This window comes from Lithobates pipiens, unplaced genomic scaffold (assembly GCF_037356315.1).
Source record: "Lithobates pipiens isolate NorthernLeopardFrog02 unplaced genomic scaffold, aLitPip1_a1.2 Scaffold_13, whole genome shotgun sequence".
In the NCBI taxonomy this organism is placed as follows: domain Eukaryota; kingdom Metazoa; phylum Chordata; class Amphibia; order Anura; family Ranidae; genus Lithobates; species Lithobates pipiens.
The window spans coordinates 486,078,170-486,098,776 of NW_027507718.1; the positions used below are offsets into that span (position 1 = coordinate 486,078,170).

Consider the following 20,607-nt stretch of genomic DNA (forward strand, 5'->3'; position numbering starts at 1 on the left):
TCTGAGCGGTCACCTCCAAATAGACCTTGACTGCTCTCAACATATCAAGAGAATGTAGTGACCTTTCTTCCGCAGAACGAGGTTCTGGAAAAAATGAAGGCAGAACAATATCCTAAATGAAAACCTGATACTACTTTCGGTAGGAAATTATGACAATCATACAACCTTATCCTTATGAATAATCAAATATGGCTCTTTACAAAAAAGAGCAGCCAACTCTGATACTCTTCTTGCAGAGGATATGGCAACCAAAAAAAAAAAAAATTTCTTTGTCAAAATGACCAAGGGAATATCTTGTATCGGCTCAAAAGGCTGTTTCTGTAATGTCAACAGGGCTAAATTCAAGTCCCAAGGGTTCAGGGGTGACATAACCGTAGGATTAATCTGCGTTACCCGCTGAATAAACCTATGAACCAGAGAGTGTGAAGCAAGTGGTTGTTGAAAAAACACTGCTAAGGCCCACACCTGGCTTTTGATAGTCCTCAAGACCAGCTTCATTTCTAATCCCATCTGTAGAAATTCAAGGATCCTACCTATGACATATTTCCTTGCGTGCCAACCCTTGAATTCACACCAGGAGACATATGCCTTCCAGACCGGACAATTCTGTAATCTGAGCATCCAGGCCTTCAGGGCCTGTCGTGCTGCCTGGATCTCTAGAATATTGATGGGCAGGGTCATTTCTGTTTTGGACCATTTTTTCTTGGACAGATGCTTCTTCCAGGACTGCTCCTCAGCCCAGAAGGCTGGCATCTGTTGTCACCACCTTCCAGGTAACTAGTAGAAAGGACTTTCCTTTCTGAAGATTCTTGGATATCAACCACCAACTGAGGCTTTGACGCACTTTGGGGGATAAACGCATTGAGAAGTCTAGAGCTTGGACCTTCTTGTTCCAAGTTGACAGGATACTGTTTTGCAGCAGTCTCTAATGAAACTGCGCATAAGGAATGGCCTCAAATGAAGCTACCATCTTTCCCAACAATCTCATGCAAAGTCGAATAGAAGGATTCTTCTTTGCTTTGACCACCTGAATCAGTTCGCTTATGGAACTGATCTTTGCCTGCGGCAAAAACGCCCTCTTCTGAGCTGTATCTATGATCAGGCCCAAGTACTGCAATCTCCTTGATGGTTTTAAGGAGGATTTCTCTAGGTTGAGAACCCAACCTAGGTATTCCAGGTGGTGTAGTGCTGTGGTGAACAAACTCTGGTTCAAGCGGGCTACCGACTAATCTATCAAGAGTAGATTGTCTAAATAAGCTAGAATTGTTATACTCTGAGCCCTTAATCTGGCTAAAAGGGGAGCCAGAATCTTTGTAAATACTCAAGGTGCAGTAGCTAGAACGAAAAGGCAGAGCTACAAACTGAAAATTAAGATTTTCTATCTTGAAGCGAAGATATTTCTGGTAAGCGGGGAAAATAAGTACATGTAGATAAGAAACCTTGATGTCGATTGACGCTAGCAGTTCCCCACCTTGTAGAATGGAGACCACTGATCGGATGACTCCATGTGAAAACAGCGGATATTCAAAAACCTGTTTAGATCTTTGAGAGCTAAAATGGGTCTGACATCCCCATTTGGTTTTGGTACCGTAAAAAGGTTTGAATAAAACCCTAACCCTCACTCTTTCATGGGGATCACCAATATCACTTTTTGAGACAAGAGATGATCCAAAGCCAGAAAGAGAGACTTCTTCTTTTCTGGGTCCCTGGAACGTTTGATCTGAGAAAATGAGGAGACAGGAACTCTCGGAACTCTAGTTTGTACCCTAGAGATATTGAGGAAGCCACCGGTTTGTCTCAACACTGTTCCTGCCAGACCCTTGAGAACTTCAGAAGTCTTCCCTCCACTTGAGCAAATGGGGGCGCCCCTTCATAAGGAGGTTTTAGTATTTTGTTTAGTGGGTTTCCTCCCCCAGGGCCTCTTTTGACCCTGGGGTTGACCCTGAGGTTTACCTCTTGAATTTGACGGTGGAAGCCGTGGTGACTGTCTGGAGGCAGATGCCCCTGGCTCTGGAGAAGAAGCTTGTTTAAAAGAAAAACGCTTAAACTTCTTCTTAACTGGTAAAAGGGAACTTTATCCATTAGAAATTCTTTGGATGTATTTATCCAGATCGTCTCCAAACAACCGTTCACCATGAAATGGAAAACTAGCTAAGAGCTTTGGCGCTTCGGCTGACCAATTTTTCAACCATAGAACTCTATGCGCATGTACCAGTCCGAGCATAAGCCGTGAGGCTTGGAGAATAGAATCTTTCACAGTGTCTACTGTAAAACATAATGCCTCTGATATCCTGGCCAAATCTTGGGCCTGCTGATCAGGAATAATCTTGGGCACCTTTTTATACTGGTCTTTTAAGGACTGACATACCACGATCGCTGCCAGCACAGGCTGAACCACTGAACCTAACAGAGAAATATTGTTTTTAAATAGGAATTTCAACTTCTTATCTGTTGGGTCCTTCAGCATTTGAGCATTGTCTACAGGACAAGTCAAGTTTGTGTTCACAGAGGATATAGCAGCGTCAATTGCTGGAATCCCCCATTTCTTATAAAATTCTTCCTCCATAGGATAAAGTGTTGAAAACTTTTTTGGAGGAAAAAACTGTTTATCTGGGTGCTCCCACTCAGAATACATAAGCTTTTTCAGTAATAAATGGATAAGAAAAGCATGAATAGGCTGGGGAGGCTTTAGTGAACCCAAACAAGAAGTGGGCTCATTGACTGACTCCGCTACTGGCAGCAAAACCGTGGAGCGGACCAATTCAGCGAGAGATTGTACCAACAACCTTTCCTGTGAACCCAATCCATCTGTATTAGGCCCCTTTCACACATGCGGACATTATGTCCGTATTTCATCCATCCATTTGCGGATGAAATACAGACATACATGCATCCCTATGGGATAGCGGGTGTCTGCAGATGAACATCCACAGACACCCAATATCATCCGCCTCCGCTATTGTCCGATTTTGCAGACGGAGGAAAATCCTATTTTTCTATCCATCTGCAGAGCGGATCGGATGAACACGGACAGACGGTCCGTGTTCATCCGATCCCCCATAGAGGAGAGCGGAGAGCTGACAGGGTGGTCCCTGCACAGCGTGCAGGGACCGCCCTGTTATCCGCCGACAACGGAGCGATCCCCGCTGAGCAAGCGGATCATCACGGGGCGGATCGTTACTGATCCGTCCCGTGTGAAAGGGGCTCTTCAGAAGTCCAGTCATTAGCCTCTTCCTGGTCCCTTGAGAGAAAAGCATCATCTCTCGCCCCCTTTTCCTCATTTTGAGGGTCCTGGGTAATGGACAGGAACTTATTACACTTAGTGCCACTCTGCGATGCGATGAAGGCATCAATTTTTGGTTCCAAGCCTAAAATGGTTGAGGAAAAAACCTCTTCATTAATATATACAGGGGCTGCAGTGCTAAAAGCAGCTGCAACACCCGACGTCCCTGATGGCTCACCCTGACCAGCCATATCACTCTCAGGGCAGGATGCCATCTTTTTTGAGATGGCTTTAGGCTTCCTAGTGGCTGTAGAATTCTTACTAGAGCCCTTTTTTGTGGTCTTTTTACCCCACCCCCCCCTTCCGACTATAGCCCGATGCACAAAGCAGAGGTACTACCAGAAGGAACGCATCCACTGCTTGAGCAATAGTCTAGCCCTGCCGCTGCTATTAATGCTCAGCCTGATGCAATAGTAAATGTGTCAAAAGGAATGCCTGTGTCACCAAGCCTCTTTCATGCCCCTCTTGCTCTTGTGTCCCTCTGTCAGCTTGCAGCAGTAAAAATGGTGCTTTAAAACACACATTCCCACGCTGGATGCTGGAGGACACCAACGCCGTTCTAAGTCCCACCCCCTCCGTCACTTTCACCCCCCCTCTCTTTTTAAAAAAAGAGCTTTCCCGTGCGAGCACGGGCTTCTGATCCTATGGGATCACTCTGAGAGGGAGGGAAAAATTGTCGAGAAGAGAGCCTGGAAGGTGCCGAGTAGGGTGGTGTGCCGATAGTTTTTTTTTCTGTTTTTCTCCTTACGCTCTTCCTCAAGAAGAGGGGGAGAATACAGCACAGGTGGGTGGGGGGGGGGTGTCTGGTGAGAAGGACCCCCCCCCCAGACTTACCAGAGGTCTGCTGCTGACTGGAGAGAAAGGAAGCTGCTGCTCTGGACACATTATGATCTTTCGAGCAAAGCATGAGAAGGTACGTGCTCCATACAGCCCCCATTGGTGACACTTAGGCATGACAACATTTACTAATTTAAAGGAGACATTCGTAAGAAAATTCAAAAATGTCTTAGAAAACTTCACTTACCTTTCCTGCCGCAGGGTTTTTTGTGGTAAAACCAACAGACCCAATCTTCACCCTTCAGGGTGGGTTCCATTAATAAACCTTCAGGAGCTGGGGACCCTCGGGGGAACCCACAATTCTGGGCCTGTAATAGCACCACCACCAGTAAAACTTTATGGCCTTAATACCAAAAGTACAGGATCCTGGGGTCCAGCTCTCTAAAAAGAGAAGTGTTTACAGGCAAAACCTCGTTTTATCAGACACGAGGCCTGGGTACCATTCAATTCGGCCTAAAAGACAGTTTGAATCCGGCTACTGAGATAGCCCCAGCAAGGATTCCTCCAGTGAAGCTCAGCACAGCACATCTTCACTCGCGACCAACACCTTAGACACTGGCGAAAAAACTGAGGTACTCCCAGTAGTAGGAGGGGTTATATAGGGAGTGGACTTTTTGTCTTAGGGTGTGCCAGTGTCCATCACCTAAATGTGGCCTATAACCCACATAGTAACTACTATGGCTTTGTGTCCCGTGATGTATGATAAGAAACTTATTTTACTAATTAAAATGCAAATCAATTGATAACCTTTTTGAAATGTTTTTTTCTGGATTTTTTTTGTTGTTATTCTGTCTGTCACTGCTAAAATAAACCTACGATTAAAATTATAGACTGATCATTTCTTTGTCAGTGGGCAAACGTACAAAATCAGCAGGGGATCAAATACTTTTTTCCATCACTGTATGCCTTTTCATGTGGAAAAGGAGGAACAGTGCTCAGTCAGTTACTGAGGAGAGAAAATCGAATGACCCCTACACATGAGCGGAATTTCCGACAGAAAAAGTCAGACGGAAGCTTTTTATCTTATATTCTAACCATGTGTATGCTCCATAGGACTCTTTACGTTGAAAATTCTGATGCACCTAAAAACAGAACATGTTCTATATTTTTCCGACAGAACCAATTCCTATCAGGGAAACCGCTCGTCTGTATGCTGTTCTGACGTATTGTTTGAACTTCCGTTCTTTCTAGTCCCGTCGTACGTGTTGTACGTCTCCATGTTCTGGACAGTCGGACTTTGGTGTGACCGTGTGTATGCAAGACAGATTGAGCAGAATTCCGTCGGAACTCTATCGGAAAAACCTTCAGAGTTTATTCCGATGGGAAAACCGGTCATTTGTACAGGGCATTAGCTTAAATTTTATGCTTGTCTGAAGAGTGTGTCTATTATTTATGTTAATCCGCTTTTTCAATCTAGTAAAAGCAATCAGTGAACTAACGATACAATCCAACAACCTCTGCAACCGTGCGAAGGTAAAAAACAAAAAATCAACTCAATTTCCCACCATGTAGGTGTACCAGTCTGTAACACGCTGCGTCTGATGTTTTGTCTTGCAGTATAATCTATGAGGTGACCGGGATGTGGCTATTTGGAAAGCAGTTCTGTAAAGTCTGGATCTCATTTGACGTCATGTTCTGTACAGCGTCGATCGTCACCCTTTGCTTCATCAGTCTGGACAGATACTGTTCGGTGGTCACTCCCTACCATTATTCCAAGAGGATGTCACGTCGCAGGTCAGTGCTTTCTTTTAAAATTCAAAGTGGAATGCCAACAGACCAGGCAAATACATAACTGTATATTATTTAGCTGAACTGCCAGAAAATGTATATATGTGCTTTGTCAATCGCTGTGATTCTGCAAACCCTGCATAGCTAGGAAAGTGACACCACTTCTGCAGCTTTCATTCACATATCCCTGCATCCAGTCCGGAGGAGAAGCATCTCACTGCTGAGCTACTCATTGTGCTCCTCCCTCCTAAAAGTTTCCTAAAAAAAAAAAAGAACCTTCTGTTCCAGGCCACATAGTTTGCAGGGTTTTTTTTTTTTTTTGGTGTAGTGTTTGGTTCTTTTATTTGTGGATTCGTAGCTAGTTTATGTCTGAGGTTGGGTGGTTATCTGAAAGCCAGAATTGGGGGTTGTTGAAATATTTCTTTCAGAGTTTCATCCTCTGTTATCAAAAAAGGTTAAATCCTGCGCTTATCCTACTCTCCTGGTGAAGGGAAGTGTGACTATTGAAATGGAAAAGTCAAACACATAAATAAATGAAAATATATAGCTAAAGAAAAGGTGCTATTTACCCCTACCATAAGCATAGATAATTAAAAGAAACAGGTGCGCTAATCTATAAAATTTTGCAAAAATACACATGAGAAAAATTTAAGGGCATAAAGTCCACTCCTACAAAAACAAGTGTATAGAAATACATTACAAAATTGGATGAAATGACTCATAAAGTGAAAAATAGACAATTCAGTTCATAAAAGGTGCAAAAAGAAATGTGCATAAAAAGATGTGCATGAAAAATGTCCAAGTGACAAACCCTTATACAAACGGGAACTAAGTGAACCAAATATGTGAAAAATTCTGTGATCTTCAAGGGAATTGGATGAACCAAATATAAGGGAACTTCAGTGTTCTTCAAAACACAAAGACACCACAGGAAGAAGAGGATTACCATTGTAGTGCAATATGTTTCAGCAAAAGGGTTTATTAAAACAGCACACTAAAAAATTTACATCAAGGCAGTCACAAACATCAGCAAAAATAAATGCACATAAAAAACAGAGCGGTGGTCACCCATTGGGGTGGAGCCCATTGTGAGACATCTAACCGCTTGAGCTGGTTGGTTCAAACCACCGCTCTGTTTTTTATGTGCATTTATTTTTGCCAAATTGGATATCAGGTTTTCCAAAGATACCGTGATTCCTGCATCCATTGAAAAACCAGGTCCACTTTTACAGCTTAGGGTCCTTTCACACGGGGCGGATCAGTACTGATCCGCCCCGTGGATATCCGTTTGCTCAGCGGGGATCACTCCGTCGATCCCCGCTGAGCAGGGAGATGACAGGTCCGTCTCTGCACACTGCGCAGGGACAGACCTGTCACAGTGGCTCCAGAGGCTCTAATTGGCTTCATAAAAGGGTGGGGGGATGTTTGTTTACCCCCCCTCCCCCCCCAAAAAAATTGAGCACCAGCCACCAGTGTTGTGCAGGACAGTCATGTTCCTCCACCTCAAACTTGCTCATCCATGTCTTTGTGGACCTTGCTTTGTCACCGGTCCAAATCATTTGGTGAAGAGGGGATTATGGTGTGGGGTTGTTTTTGAGGGGTTGTTCTTGGCCCTTAGTTCCAGTAAAGGGAACTATTAAGGCATCAACATACCAAGACATTTTGGACATTTTATGCTCCCAACTTTGTGAGAATGGTTTGGAGATGGCCTTTCCTGTTCCAACATGACTGCCCACCAGTGCACAAAGCAAGGTCCATAAAGGCATGGATTAGAGAGTTTGGGGTGGGGAAACTTGACTGGCCTGCACAAATGTGCTTCCGGATAAATGGTCAAACATTGGCATAGATGCACTCCTAAACCTTGTGGACAGCCTTCCCAGATTCCCAGAAGAGTTGAAGCTGTTATAGCTGCAAAGGGTGGGCCAACTGGGATGGGATGCCATTAAAGTTTGTGCATGTAAAGGCAGGCATCCTAATACTTTTGGTAATATAATGTATGCCATTATTGAAAGCGAAGTAATTGTGTGTTCGAATGAATTGAATGAGCTGTGTAACATCCTCTGGGCTGTATTTGCGGCTAGAAGTGTATTTGACAGTAATTGTTGTATATTTTTTTATCTTGTTTGGAAAATCAGTTGTATCTTGCCAGAAACTAACAGTATTTATGACTAATGGTTTTAACAGTTTTTCTACAAGGCCTAAGATTTGTTCAGTAAGTATGTTTAAATCTGTTATGATGGGTCTGCCTAGATTTCCTGGCTTGTGGGTCTTGGGCAGGACGTTGAAGTCTCCAATTTCTGTATTATCTTGAGTTGCATTGATTAGTTCTTAATGTAGTAATGTGCCAACACAAAATTGTAAAGTGGAAGGAAAATGATACATGGCTTTCAAATTGTTTTACAAAAAAAATATATGAAAAGTGTGGTGTGCATTTGTATTCAGCCCGCCTGAGTCAATACTTTGTAGAACAACCTTTCACTGCAATTACAGCTGCAAGTCTTTTTGGGAATGTCTCTACCATCTTTTCACATCAGGAGAGTGACATTTTTGCCCATTCTTCTTTGCAAAATAGCTCAAGCTCTGTCAGATTGGATGGAGAGCATCTGTGAACAGTAACTTTAAAGTCTTGCCACAAATTTTCATTGGATTTAGATTTAGACTTTGACCGGGCCATTTTAACACATAAATTTGCTTTCATCTAAACCATTCCATTGTAACTCTGGCTGTATGTTTAGGGTGGTTGTTCTGCTGGAAGATGAACCTCTGCCCCAGTCTAAAGTCTTTTGCAGACTCTTACAGGTTTTCTCCTAGGATTGCCCTGTATTTGGCTCCATCCATCTCCTCATCAACTCTGACCAGCTTTTCTGTCCCTTCTGAAGAAAAACATCCCCACAACATGATGCTGCCATCACCATGTTTCATGGTGGGTATGGTGTGTTCAGGGTGACGTGCATAGTCACACATCACACAGTGTTTTGCTTTTAGGCCAAAAAGTTAAATTCTTCAACATGTTTGCTGTGTCCCCCACATGGCTTCTTGAAAACTGCAAACAGTATTTACTATGGCTTTGTTTCAAAAATGTCTTTCTTCTTGCCACTCTTCCATAAAGACCAGATTTGTGGAGTGCACGGCTAATAGTTGTCCTGTGGACAGATTCTCCCACCTGAGCTGTGGATCTCTGCCGCTCCTCCAGAGTTACCATGGGCCTCTTGGCTGCTTCTCTGATTAATGCTCTCCTTGCCCGGCCTGTCAGTTTAGGTGGATGGCCAAGTCTTGGTAGGTTTGCAGTTGTTCCATACTCTTTCAATTTTTCGTATGAATAGTGCTCTGTGAGATGTTCAAAGCTTGGGATATACTTTTATAACCTAACCCTGCTTTAAACTTCTCCAAAACTTTATCCCTGACCTGTCTGGTGTATTCCTTGGCCTTCATGAGGCTGTTTGTTCACTAGGGCTCTCCAACAAACCTCTGAAGGATTCACAGAACAGCTGCATTTATACTGAGCTTAAATCACACACAGGTGGACTCTATTTACTAATTAGGTGACCACTGAAAGCAATTGGTACTACTAGATTTTAGTTAGGTGTACAGTATCATAGTAAAGGGAGCTGAATACAAATGCACCCACACTTTTCAGATATTTATTTGTAAAAAAAAAATTGAAAACCATTTATCATTTTCCTTCCACTTCACAATCATGTGCCACTTTGTGTTGGTCTATCACATTAAAATCTCAATAAAATACGTTTACATTTTTGGTTGTAACATGACAAAATGTGTAGAATTTCAAGGGGTGTGAATACTTTTTCAAGGCACTGTAATTGTTGAGTGAAATTGTTGAGTGGGTCGGACCATAATCCAGTTGTTTAAAATAAGTGGCAACTGGCATTTGCCAGTTGTCTCTGGCCCCCTTGTATTGATTAGTATCCACCACAACAATTGCTCCTATTTAGCCGCTGATTTGATGGTGATGGCCTGATTGTTGCCTAAATCATGTATAGCCTTTCGCTCAGGGGTGACAGATTGTACAATATTTTCTTTTGCTGGGTGGATATCAGGGATAGAACTCACAGTCTGAAGCTGTTAATAAAGATGTCTAGTTTGGGGTTATGTCCTTGTGGAGGTGTGAAGTCAGGGCTGTCTTGATGAGTGGGCACGCCTGGGCACTGCCCAGGGGCCCCAACTGCATGGAGTGCCCCTGCACTTTCCCCAAAGCAGCTGGTCCTTGAGCCCACGCTGCCCCAAAATTGGTGGCCCCATGAAGACACTGAGAGTGATGGATACACAGGGAAGGCAGGCTGGTAGCGGTGCAACGTGCTGTACAGAATGATACCTATTATTTCTCAGCCAGCAGAGAGGGACAGTGCCGGAGCGCCAGTGATGCTCTGACCCCACCCCATGCAGCTTTAATGCTCGGGACTCGAAGGCCATGGGGTAGGATCTGGAGTGGGAGTCGGCACCACTGAGAGCCCACCTGCGGAAGTAGCATTGTGGATGGTGTCATGGTGAGCCCAGTTGTCCAGCACTACTTGCACCAAAGCGCTTGGAATGCCCAGAGGGATGCTACCTCCTCCCCCCTCCTTCTGCCTGCTTGATTGGTATAGGTGAGTCCAGTTTACATACACTGTATTTCCACTGGAAAAGGGGGGTGCTACATGGATGGATGAATGGTGCTAGGGGATATCAAGGGTGTATGGGGAAAAACAATGCTGAGGGGAGATCTGGGGTGGTAGCCAGTAGCCAATAGCTTCCGTCTCGTAGTTGAATCTGAAGATGCAGGATTTTTGGCGCGGAATTGCATACACACAATCGGAATTTCCGATAGAAAGTTTTTCCATCTGGAAAATTGAGAACATGCTTTCAATTTTTGGCTGGAGGAAATTCGGACAGCTAAATTCCGATGGAGCATACACACGGTCGCATTTTCCAATGAAAAGCTCTCATCTGTCTTTTTCTGCCCGGAATTCCGATCATGTGTACGCGTCATTCGTCTCCTGAAGAATTCCTCCATATCTGACAATAGCTATAAAGTATCCAGTTTGTTGGTTGGTCAGAATGTAAGGCCTTTGGAGAGGACTGTTATTGCTGGTTCAGAAAGTTTGTGATCTGTCTTCTGTTATATCCTCATTTTCATTGAGGTCAGTGTATTCATATGGTATACCTTGGGCCTCTGGATTGGATACCAGGTCACTGATAGAAGCAAGTCGAGATGTTTTGTTGGTTTTATGTTTGGGTTGTATCTAAAGACTCTGCTCTACATTTAGTTTCTGGAGTTTTTTTTTTGTTTTTTGCTTCTTATTCACGGTGCCTTTGTATACTTTCTATTTCATATATAATCTTGTTAGTGTTGGTAAGATCCAGTGCTATTAGGGTTTCAAAGACTGACTGCTTTTGTTTCCTGATTGTTATTCTTTTACCATACAGTTTGTGTATGAGGTTGTTCCTTAGTATTTCACTGATACATTTGCAAAGTCCTTCTACATAAGGAGAGTTAATTATATTTGCACAAGGATTTTTAATCTAGAGACCTTGTGCTATTCCTCTTTCTGCATCGTGAGAGAAAGAAGATGTCACTGTTGATCTGTGTTTCCTTTGTGATTTAGGTTGGTTAACTGCTTCATGCTGCTATATACAGGATTTACCATCTTGCTGGAGGTGAATGTAGCCATATTAGTGCACTTGCGACAGAACGGTCCATGATACTTTTTTATTTGCAATCTTTTTCAATTTTACAATTGTTCAGAACAAGATTTCAGAGTGTGTCCCCTTCATTGGTGTCTAACCAGTACTAAAGCACAACGTTTTAGCAGAGTATTAGTGAGACAATCTCTAAGGAAAACAAACAAAAAAAAAATGTAAACCCTTGCTTTTTTAACCCCACTGATGGTATTCCCGAGTCTGGCTCAGGGTGAAAATTCAGTACTATTAACCCCGAGCCAGACTCAGGATCGCATCGCTGAATCCAGGATGAGTATACTTACCTTATCCCCTGGATCCAGCGATGTCCCCCCGCTGTGCGAGCGTCTCGTCCTCCGCTTGATCTATCACTGAGCCGAGCTCCGCTCCCTGCAAGCGTTGCGACGCCCGGGGACGGAGAACGGAGCCAAATTAAAAAAGTGAAACACACACATTACATATAGTATAATGTAATCTTACACATTATATTGCTGTATGTAATTATTTTAATTATTATGTAATTATTTCACGTCCCTTTTGTCCCTAGTGGTCTGCCCAGTGCCCTGCATGTAGTTTTATATTATAAAAACTGTTCTTTCTGCCTGGAAACTGGAGATTGTCCATAGTAGGGATGAGCTTCGAGTTCGAGTCGAACTCATGTTCTACTCGAACATTGCCTGTTCGCCTGTTCAGCGAACAGTGAACAATTTGGGCTGTTCGCAGCAAATTCGAAAAGCCGGAACACCCTATACAAGTCTATGGGAGAAATCTAAAGTGCTCATTTTAAAGGGTAATATGCAGGTTACTGTCCTAAAAAGTGTTTGGGGACCTGGGTCCTGCCCCAGGGGACATGGATCAATGCAAAAAAAAGTTTTAAAAATGGCCGTTTTTTCAGGAGCAGTGATTTTAATAATGATTAAAGTGAAACAATAAAAGTGTAATATTCCTTTAAATTTCGTAGCTGGGGGGTATCTATAGTATGCCTGTGAAGGGGCGCATGTTTCTGGTGCTTAGAACTGTCGCTGCACAAAGTGTCATTTGTGCAGGAAAAAAAGTCTTTTAAAATCACTTGCGGCTAAATTGTCGGGTCTCCGTAATACAGAGAACACTCAATGAGTGTTCTCTGTATTAGCCGACAATTCATTCATTGATTAAAAAAAAAAAAAAAAGCGTGGGGGTTCCCCTAAATTCAATCAAAAGGCCCTTCAGGTCTGACATGGATATTAAGGGGAACCCCGTGTCAAATTAAAAAAAAAAATTGACGTGGGGGTCCCCCCAAATATCCATACCAGACCCTTCAGGTCTGATATGGATATTAAGAGGAACCCCGCATCAAATTTAAAAAAAAAATTGACGTGGGGGTCCCCCTAAATATCCATACCAGACCCTTTATCCGAGCACGCAACCTGGCAGGCCGCAGGAAAAGAGGGGGGGACGAGAGAGCGGCCCCCCCTCCCTCCTGAACCGTACCAGGCCACATACCCTCAACATTGGGAGGATGCTTTGGGGGTCTGTGACCCCTCAAAGCACCTTGTCCCCATGTTGATAAGGACAAGGGCCTCATCCTCACAACCCTGGCCGTTGGTTGTGAGGGTCTGCGGGCGGGGGGCTTATCAGAATCTGGAAGCCCCCTTTAACAAGGGGACCCCCAGATCCCGGCCCCCCCCCTGTTTGAAATGGTAAGGGGGTACAAAAGTACCCCTACCATTTCACAAAGAAAGTGTCAAAATGGTTAAATAAGACAAACACACTTTTGAAAAATTCCTTTATTAAAAATACAAAAAATAAAAAAAAAATTCCAGCGGTGCTAATCCACTCTTGCTATCCAGCGACGGGTCTCCGGGGTCCAGCGATGGATGATCATATCCAGCGACGGGGGATCTCTCAGTCCAGCGCTGTCCATACCTCCTTCTTCTGTCTCCACTGCGGAGACACTGCAGAGAGCCGAGCGCTGACATTTCTTATATTGGGAGGGCGGGGCCACCCGTCACCTGACCCCGCCCCTCTGACACAGGAGAGGGAAGCCAGGGGTTCCCCAGTGACGTGTGGGTGACCCCGCCCCCTCTGATGTAACGGAAACCGGAAATGTCAGCGCTCGGCTCTCTGCAGTGTCTCCGCAGTGGAGACAGAAGAAGGAGGTATGGACAGCGCTGGACTGAGAGATCCCCCGTCGCTGGATATGATCATCCATCGCTGGACCCCGGAGACCCGTCGCTGGATAGCAAGAGTGGATTAGCACCGCTGGAATTTTTTTTTTCTTTTTAATAAAGGAATTTTTCAAAAGTGTGTTTGTCTTATTTAACCATTTTGACACTTTCTTTGTGAAATGGTAGGGGTACTTTTGTACCCCCTTACCATTTCAAACAGGGGGGGGGGCCGGGATCTGGGGGTCCCCTTGTTAAAGGGGGCTTCCAGATTCTGATAAGCCCCCCGCCCGCAGACCCTCACAACCAACGGCCAGGGTTGTGAGGATGAGGCCCTTGTCCTTATCAACATGGGGACAAGGTGCTTTGAGGGGTCACAGACCCCCAAAGCATCCTCCCAATGTTGAGGGTATGTGGCCTGGTACGGTTCAGGAGGGAGGGGGGGCCGCTCTCTCGTCCCCCCCTCTTTTCCTGCGGCCTGCCAGGTTGCGTGCTCGGATAAAGGGTCTGGTATGGATATTTAGGGGGACCCCCACGTCAATTTTTTTTTTAAATTTGATGCGGGGTTCCCCTTAATATCCATATCAGACCTGAAGGGTCTGGTATGGATATTTGGGGGGACCCCCACGTCAATTTTTTTTTTTAATTTGACACGGGGTTCCCCTTAATATCCATGTCAGACCTGAAGGGCCTTTTGATTGAATTTAGGGGAACCCCCACGCTTTTTTTTTTTTTTTTAATCAATGAATGAATTGTCGGCTAATACAGAGAACACTCATTGAGTGTTCTCTGTATTACGGAGACCCGACAATTTAGCCGCAAGTGATTTTAAAAGACTTTTTTTCCTGCACAAATGACACTTTGTGCAGCGACAGTTCTAAGCACCAGAAACATGCGCCCCTTCACAGGCATACTATAGATACCCCCCAGCTACGAAATTTAAAGGAATATTACACTTTTATTGTTTCACTTTAATCATTATTAAAATCACTGCTCCTGAAAAAACGGCCGTTTTTAAAACTTTTTTTTGCATTGATCCATGTCCCCTGGGGCAGGACCCGGGTCCCCAAACACTTTTTAGGACAGTAACTTTCATATTACCCTTTAAAATGAGCACTTTAGATTGTGAACGTTCGAGTCCCATAGACTTTAATAGGGTTCTAAAGTTCACACGAAGTTTAGGTCTGTTCGCAGGTTCTGGTGCGAACCGAACAGGGGGGTGTTCGGCTCATCCCTAGTCCATAGCAACCAAAACTGTCCCTTTACATCAAAAGTGGTGTTAGACCAGCTAAAAAAAAAGCGATAATAAATTAGAATCAATTAAATCAATAAATTAGAATTGAGCGATAGCGATTTGTGGGGAGATCCGTCATCAAATACTGAAAAGTAATGACAGTGACAATTCTGCAGCTGAGCAAATTTCTGTGTTTTTGATTTGATTACATTATTGAATAATGTTTATTATTATTATATTATTATTTGATATAATTATTTATAGTTATTTATTATATTTTAATATATGATTTTGTTTTTCAAACTTTATCATACTCGGGATGTCTGCTAGACTCTGGTTTGGACAGATTTAAGTGAGTTATTCCTAAGAATTACAGGACTACAATATAAAATGCCAAATTTCCATGCAAAATAACGGTACCGCTTTCAGCACCTAAAATCTGAAATAATCATACCGCCAGGGAGGTTAAAATAAATATAACAAACATGCCTATACTTACCAGTAGACTATCAAATGAGCGCTTTTGGAATGCATGAAATTTATCAAACAAAAAACATATTCACTGTTAGTCATTCGTTTGTTCCAGAAAATGTTTCTCCTTTTTGGTCAAAAATGAACATTAATTTGACCCCACTAACAATTCCAAAACTGACCGAATGTTCATGAAGGGAAAGTTTGCAAACAAAATTCTTCTAGTGTATGATGTGTTTTACTCTCTCTTTCATCCAGGTAAGTAATGAGGAAAAATCTAAACATTTTTTGTTCTCACCAGGGCCATCTTAACAGCATCATGGGCCGCTGGGCAAAGTAATGCACTGGGGCCCCTAGAAGCCTGTCCCACTTTTCGCACCTACACCTACTAAGAATTAAAGTTTAAATAGTTAAAGTGGTTGTAAACCCATGGGAAAAAAAAAAAAAAAAAAAGCAACCTGCAAGGCAAAGGCATAATGAGCTAGTATGCATAGCATTATGAATAACTTACCTGAGAACGAAGCCCCCGAAGCTGTCCTCCGTCTTCATGTCCGCCGCTGCCATGGATCCCGGAGTGACTTCCGGGTCTCGCTGCTCCGGCGCTGTGATTCGCTGGAGCAGCGATGACGTCACTCCCGCGCATGCGCACGGGAGCCAACACTCGCAGCATATCGCCGCCATCTGCGGCCTGCCCAGTGCGCCTGCGAGCCGTGCTGCAACTTCCCTGCAACCGTGTGCAATGCATGCGATTGTGGTGGGGTGATGCAGCATTTGGGGAGTTAAAACAAGTGGTGAGGAGCTGACATTGTTCCTCACTGCCTGAAAAATGTCTCTAAAAATAAATACATGTGTGGATTGTTTTACAGAGGAGTGGCAGCCTTTTTCAGGCTGTATTCACGCATAATGCAAACCTGCCGGAATGATTCATCACACCAGCAGCTCTGCATAGCTGCCTGGGGTAGGGGGAATATGGTGCGCAATTCAGAGCTTCACATGGCTCCCTTTTTTTTTGTATAAACTTTATTTGAAAAAAAAACATTCTTCCTTCACGATAATGTACAGCAGGGAGACACGCTGCATTGCCGTGCGATTTGGCACGTGCGCTGTGATAAAATGCAACATGTCTGCATTTTACTGCAGCATGCTGAAGCACAGCCATATGCTGTGTTGCAATGTGAATGGGACACATAGGAAACAATTGTTTCCTGAGTGTTAATGATGTGATAGACGTTTTACAAAGCAGTAAAATATCTGTCACTGCATATAGTGTACAATAGGCTACGTTCACACCGGTGATTGGGGCCTGCGAATTGAAGCGGCAGTTGCTCCTGTAGTTCCCAGCGACTGTCAGCAGGTAGATGCGGCCACCGCCCCTGTTCACTATAAATACAAGTCGCCAATGGCTGAACCTATTCATAGCTCTCTGTGCAGCTAGCGATTACCTTATTATTTTCTTGTTAAATATGTTGCCTCGTCTGAGGCTAAGCTAGCTTTCTCTTCCTGGGCTACCTGTTCATCTCCATTCTCCCTTGCTGGGTGGCCGCTGCACAGCACAGTCAATCCCAGTCCCTCCAATAGATTACTCTATAGTCCGCATGCAGGACTACACTACTACTTCACTACATGAGTGGGTGGCACCAGCCAGATCTACATCTCCAGTACACAGTAGGAGGGACGGACACTGGAGCTGAGCCGAGTCATCGGGGCGGGTCAGGTAGGGACGGTGAGAGCAGTAGTTACTCAAGTTAGTAAAAAAATAGTCCATGGCGGCCACGGACCCTGCAAGGGCCGCTGCGCTGCTGCTAACAAAGTTACTGTTACTTAAAGTGGTTGTAAACCCTTACAACCAACTTTGACCTACAGGTAAGCCTAGATTAAGGCTTACCTGTAGGTCCAAGAAATATCTCCTAAACCTACACGGTTTAGGAGATATTTTCCGAAAGACAGGCATCGCTGTCTACGGCGCATGCGCCGTAGATAGCGGCTGCAGGCGCACTGAGCGCACCACAGTTAACGGCGATATGCCGTGAGTGGAGGCTCCCGTGCGCATGCATATAACAGAATATGTAAAAAGGAAATCAAGAATGCAAAAATTCAAAACGGAAGACAGATTGCAAAAGATAGTAGGATAAACCCCAAAAAATTATTCAAATATATTAATAGTAAAAAGGTCAAGTCTGAGCATGTATTCCCTTTACAAAATAATCTGGAGTGGGTGACTGGGGACAAAGAGAAGGCTAACTTATTAAATACTTTCTTCAGCTCTGTGTATACAAAGGAGCATGAGGGAGCTCATGTCCATAATGGGGGTGGTAGTGACGCAGCCCCAAATCCACAATGGCTCAAAAGTGATATGGTCCAGAAATATTTAGACAGAATAAAGGTGGATAAAGCACCTGGACCTGATGGCATCCACCCACGGATCCTAAAAGAATTGAGCTCTGTAATTTCAAAGCCATTGTATGTCATTTTTAGGGACTCATTAATGACAGGAATAGTACCACTGGATTGGCGCAGGGCCAATGTGGTGCCTATATTTAAAAAGTCTTTACCAAGTAATTATAGACCTGTTAGTTTAGCTTCTATAGTTGGGAAGATACTGGAGGAATTAATAAAAGACCACATAGACGAGTTCTTGCAGGAAAAAAATATTTTAAGCAGCAAACAGCATGGATTCATGAAAGACAGAAGTTGTCAGACAAACCTGATTTCTTTTTATGAGGAGGTAAGTAAAACCTTGGACAGAGGGGTGGCGGTGGACGTGGTATATTTGGATTTTGCAAAAGTGTTCGATACAGTTCCGCACACAGGGCTCATATGTAAGGTAAAGTCTACAGGTTTGGAAATATCAGTTTGTAAATGGATAGAAAACTGGCTAAAAGACAGAATTCAGAGAGTCGTGGTTAATGATTCTTACTCTGAATGGTGTAAGGTTATCAGTGGTGTACCCCAAGGTTCAATGATGGGACCCTTACTTTTTAATATCTTTATAAATGATATTGGGTCTGGGATCAAAAGTAACATTTCCGTCTTTGCAGATGACACCAAGCTATGCAGTGGAATAACGTCCTTACAGGATGTCTCCAATTTACAAACCGACCTCAATGCTCTGTCTAATTGGGCAACTATGTGGCAGATGAGGTTTAATGTTAAGAAATGTAAAGTTATGCACTTGGGGGCTAAGAATATGCATGCATCATACATTCTAGGGGAGTACAACTGGGGGAATCCATAGTGGAGAAGGATCTGGGGGTTTTGGTAGATCATAAGCTCAATAATAGCATGAAATGCCAAGCTGCGGTTTCCAAAGCAAGCAAAGTGAGGAATGAGAGGTATGGACTCCAAAAAGAGAGATTTTGCCCCTGTTCAAATCATTAGTAAGACCTCATCTGGAATATGTAGTTCTGTTTTGGGCACCAGTTCCCAAAAAGGATATCGGGGAACTGGAGAAATGCAGAGAAGGGCAACCAAACTAATAAGAGGCACGGAGGAACTCAGCTATGAGGAAAGATTAGAGGAACTGAATTTATTCACTCTTGATAAGAGGAGATTAAGGGGGAATATGATCAACATGTACAATTATATAAGGGGTCCATATAGTAAACTTGGTGTCGAGTTATTCACTTTACAGTCAACAAAGAGGACAAGGGGGCACGCTTTACGTCTAGAGGAAAAGAGATTTCATCTCCAAATATGGAAAGGTTTCTTCACAGTAAGAGCTCTGAAAATGTGGAATAGACTCCCTGCAGAGGTGTTTCTGGCCAGCTCAGTGGATTGCTTTAAGAAGGGCCTGGATTATTTTCTAAGTGTACATAATATAACTGGGTACCAACATTTATAGGTAAAGTTGATCCGGGGAAAATCCGATTGCCTCTCGGGGGATCAGGAAGGAATGTTTTCCCCTGCTTTAGCAAATTGGATCATGCTCTGCATCCAGAGAATAGCCATTCGCAGCTGGATGAACACTCAGGTTGGACAGTCCCTCTCTCACAAGGCCTAGCAGCCAACAAGGTGCTTACTCAGGAACAAAGTCTTTGTCACAGACGTTGTTGCAGAACACGTAGGAAACTAAGCTGTAGATCACTTGTAGGATACCTGGATCTTTCAGCCAGCTTGGCGATATCCACAAGACCGGATTCTCTTGGTTACTTCAGCCCTTCCAGGCTCTTGTTAAGAAAAACCAAACTCACATGTGGTATTCTTCTAAAGAGTCCTCCCCTGGAATGCTCAAAGTTCAATGGGTCTCTCCCGGACCGGAGATGGCACCCAACCACCTCAGAATCCTCCTCTAGTTTCCATGCCTTGGGCTAGCCAGCCCCGAGGCATCAGAGTCGGGTGGAACCACACCCCAGGTCATAGCCTTCCTGGGGGCTGGTCAGGAGGACCAGGACCATGTAATCAGCACCTCATACTGGACCGGAATCCCGAACCACGTGATGTCCGCATCTTAAATACCCTCTCCCAGAGGGAACAGCGAGAGGGCCACTCCCACTGACCTGACTCCGAGAAAGAGTAACTTAAGCACCTGACCAGACCATCGTTCCATGCCTGCCACCAGAGACAGTGCCCCCTGCGGCCAGGCTGAATATCTCACAGTCCAGTCAGACTGACACAGAAGTCAAATTTAGACAAATAGACCCAAACCAAACTGTAGTTTGGGTAAAGTTTTAACTTTGAAAAACATAGCGCATGCTCTTCAGGAGCCCGGCGCTACACTTGGAAAGTTGAACAATCCAGCTCTGAGGTCTCTGAACCCTCAGGCCTTCCAGTTAGGTTCCTGCTCTCCAGCACTGGAGTATACGACACCCCAGGCCTTTGAGCCTGCTCCTGATGGTCACATTGTGCAGCCTCTCTCGACCTTTTCTCTTCCCATCTCCCCAGGAAGCATGTGACCTCAGTATTTATGTCTGTCCTGCCCCTGCCCATACAAATTAATGATTGGGCCAGAGCCATATACACTGCCTGCTCTTCAGTACCTGCCCCAGCCTTCTTTCCAGAACTTTACCCTGGAGAAGCAAGGGAGGTCTACCAGGTTGAAGAACAGGTGGTCACACCCCCCTCTATTCTACTGCTCCTCCCAAACCCAGATCAACCCATCAGGCCTAAACAAAAAAATAGTAAGGCACTGGCAATTTCTCCTGACTTTAACCTGTTAGCACCCACGTAAAGGTGGTGGGCGCTACATATGGGAATGGTAATATGGGACGTATGGTAATAAGGTCTTTCTGGACACC

General features: G+C 44.1%; 1 protein-coding gene across 1 annotated transcript in view; it reads left to right on the forward strand.

Moving 5' to 3' along the window:
• Positions 1-20,607, forward strand: part of LOC143975534 (histamine H2 receptor-like) — a 210,536-nt gene that overhangs the window by 166,128 nt on the left and 23,801 nt on the right. Inside the window, exon 3 of the mRNA XM_077477995.1 lies at positions 5,678-5,854. Within this exon, the coding sequence (XP_077334121.1) occupies positions 5,678-5,854 (177 nt within the window). The remainder of the gene's footprint in view (positions 1-5,677; positions 5,855-20,607) is intronic.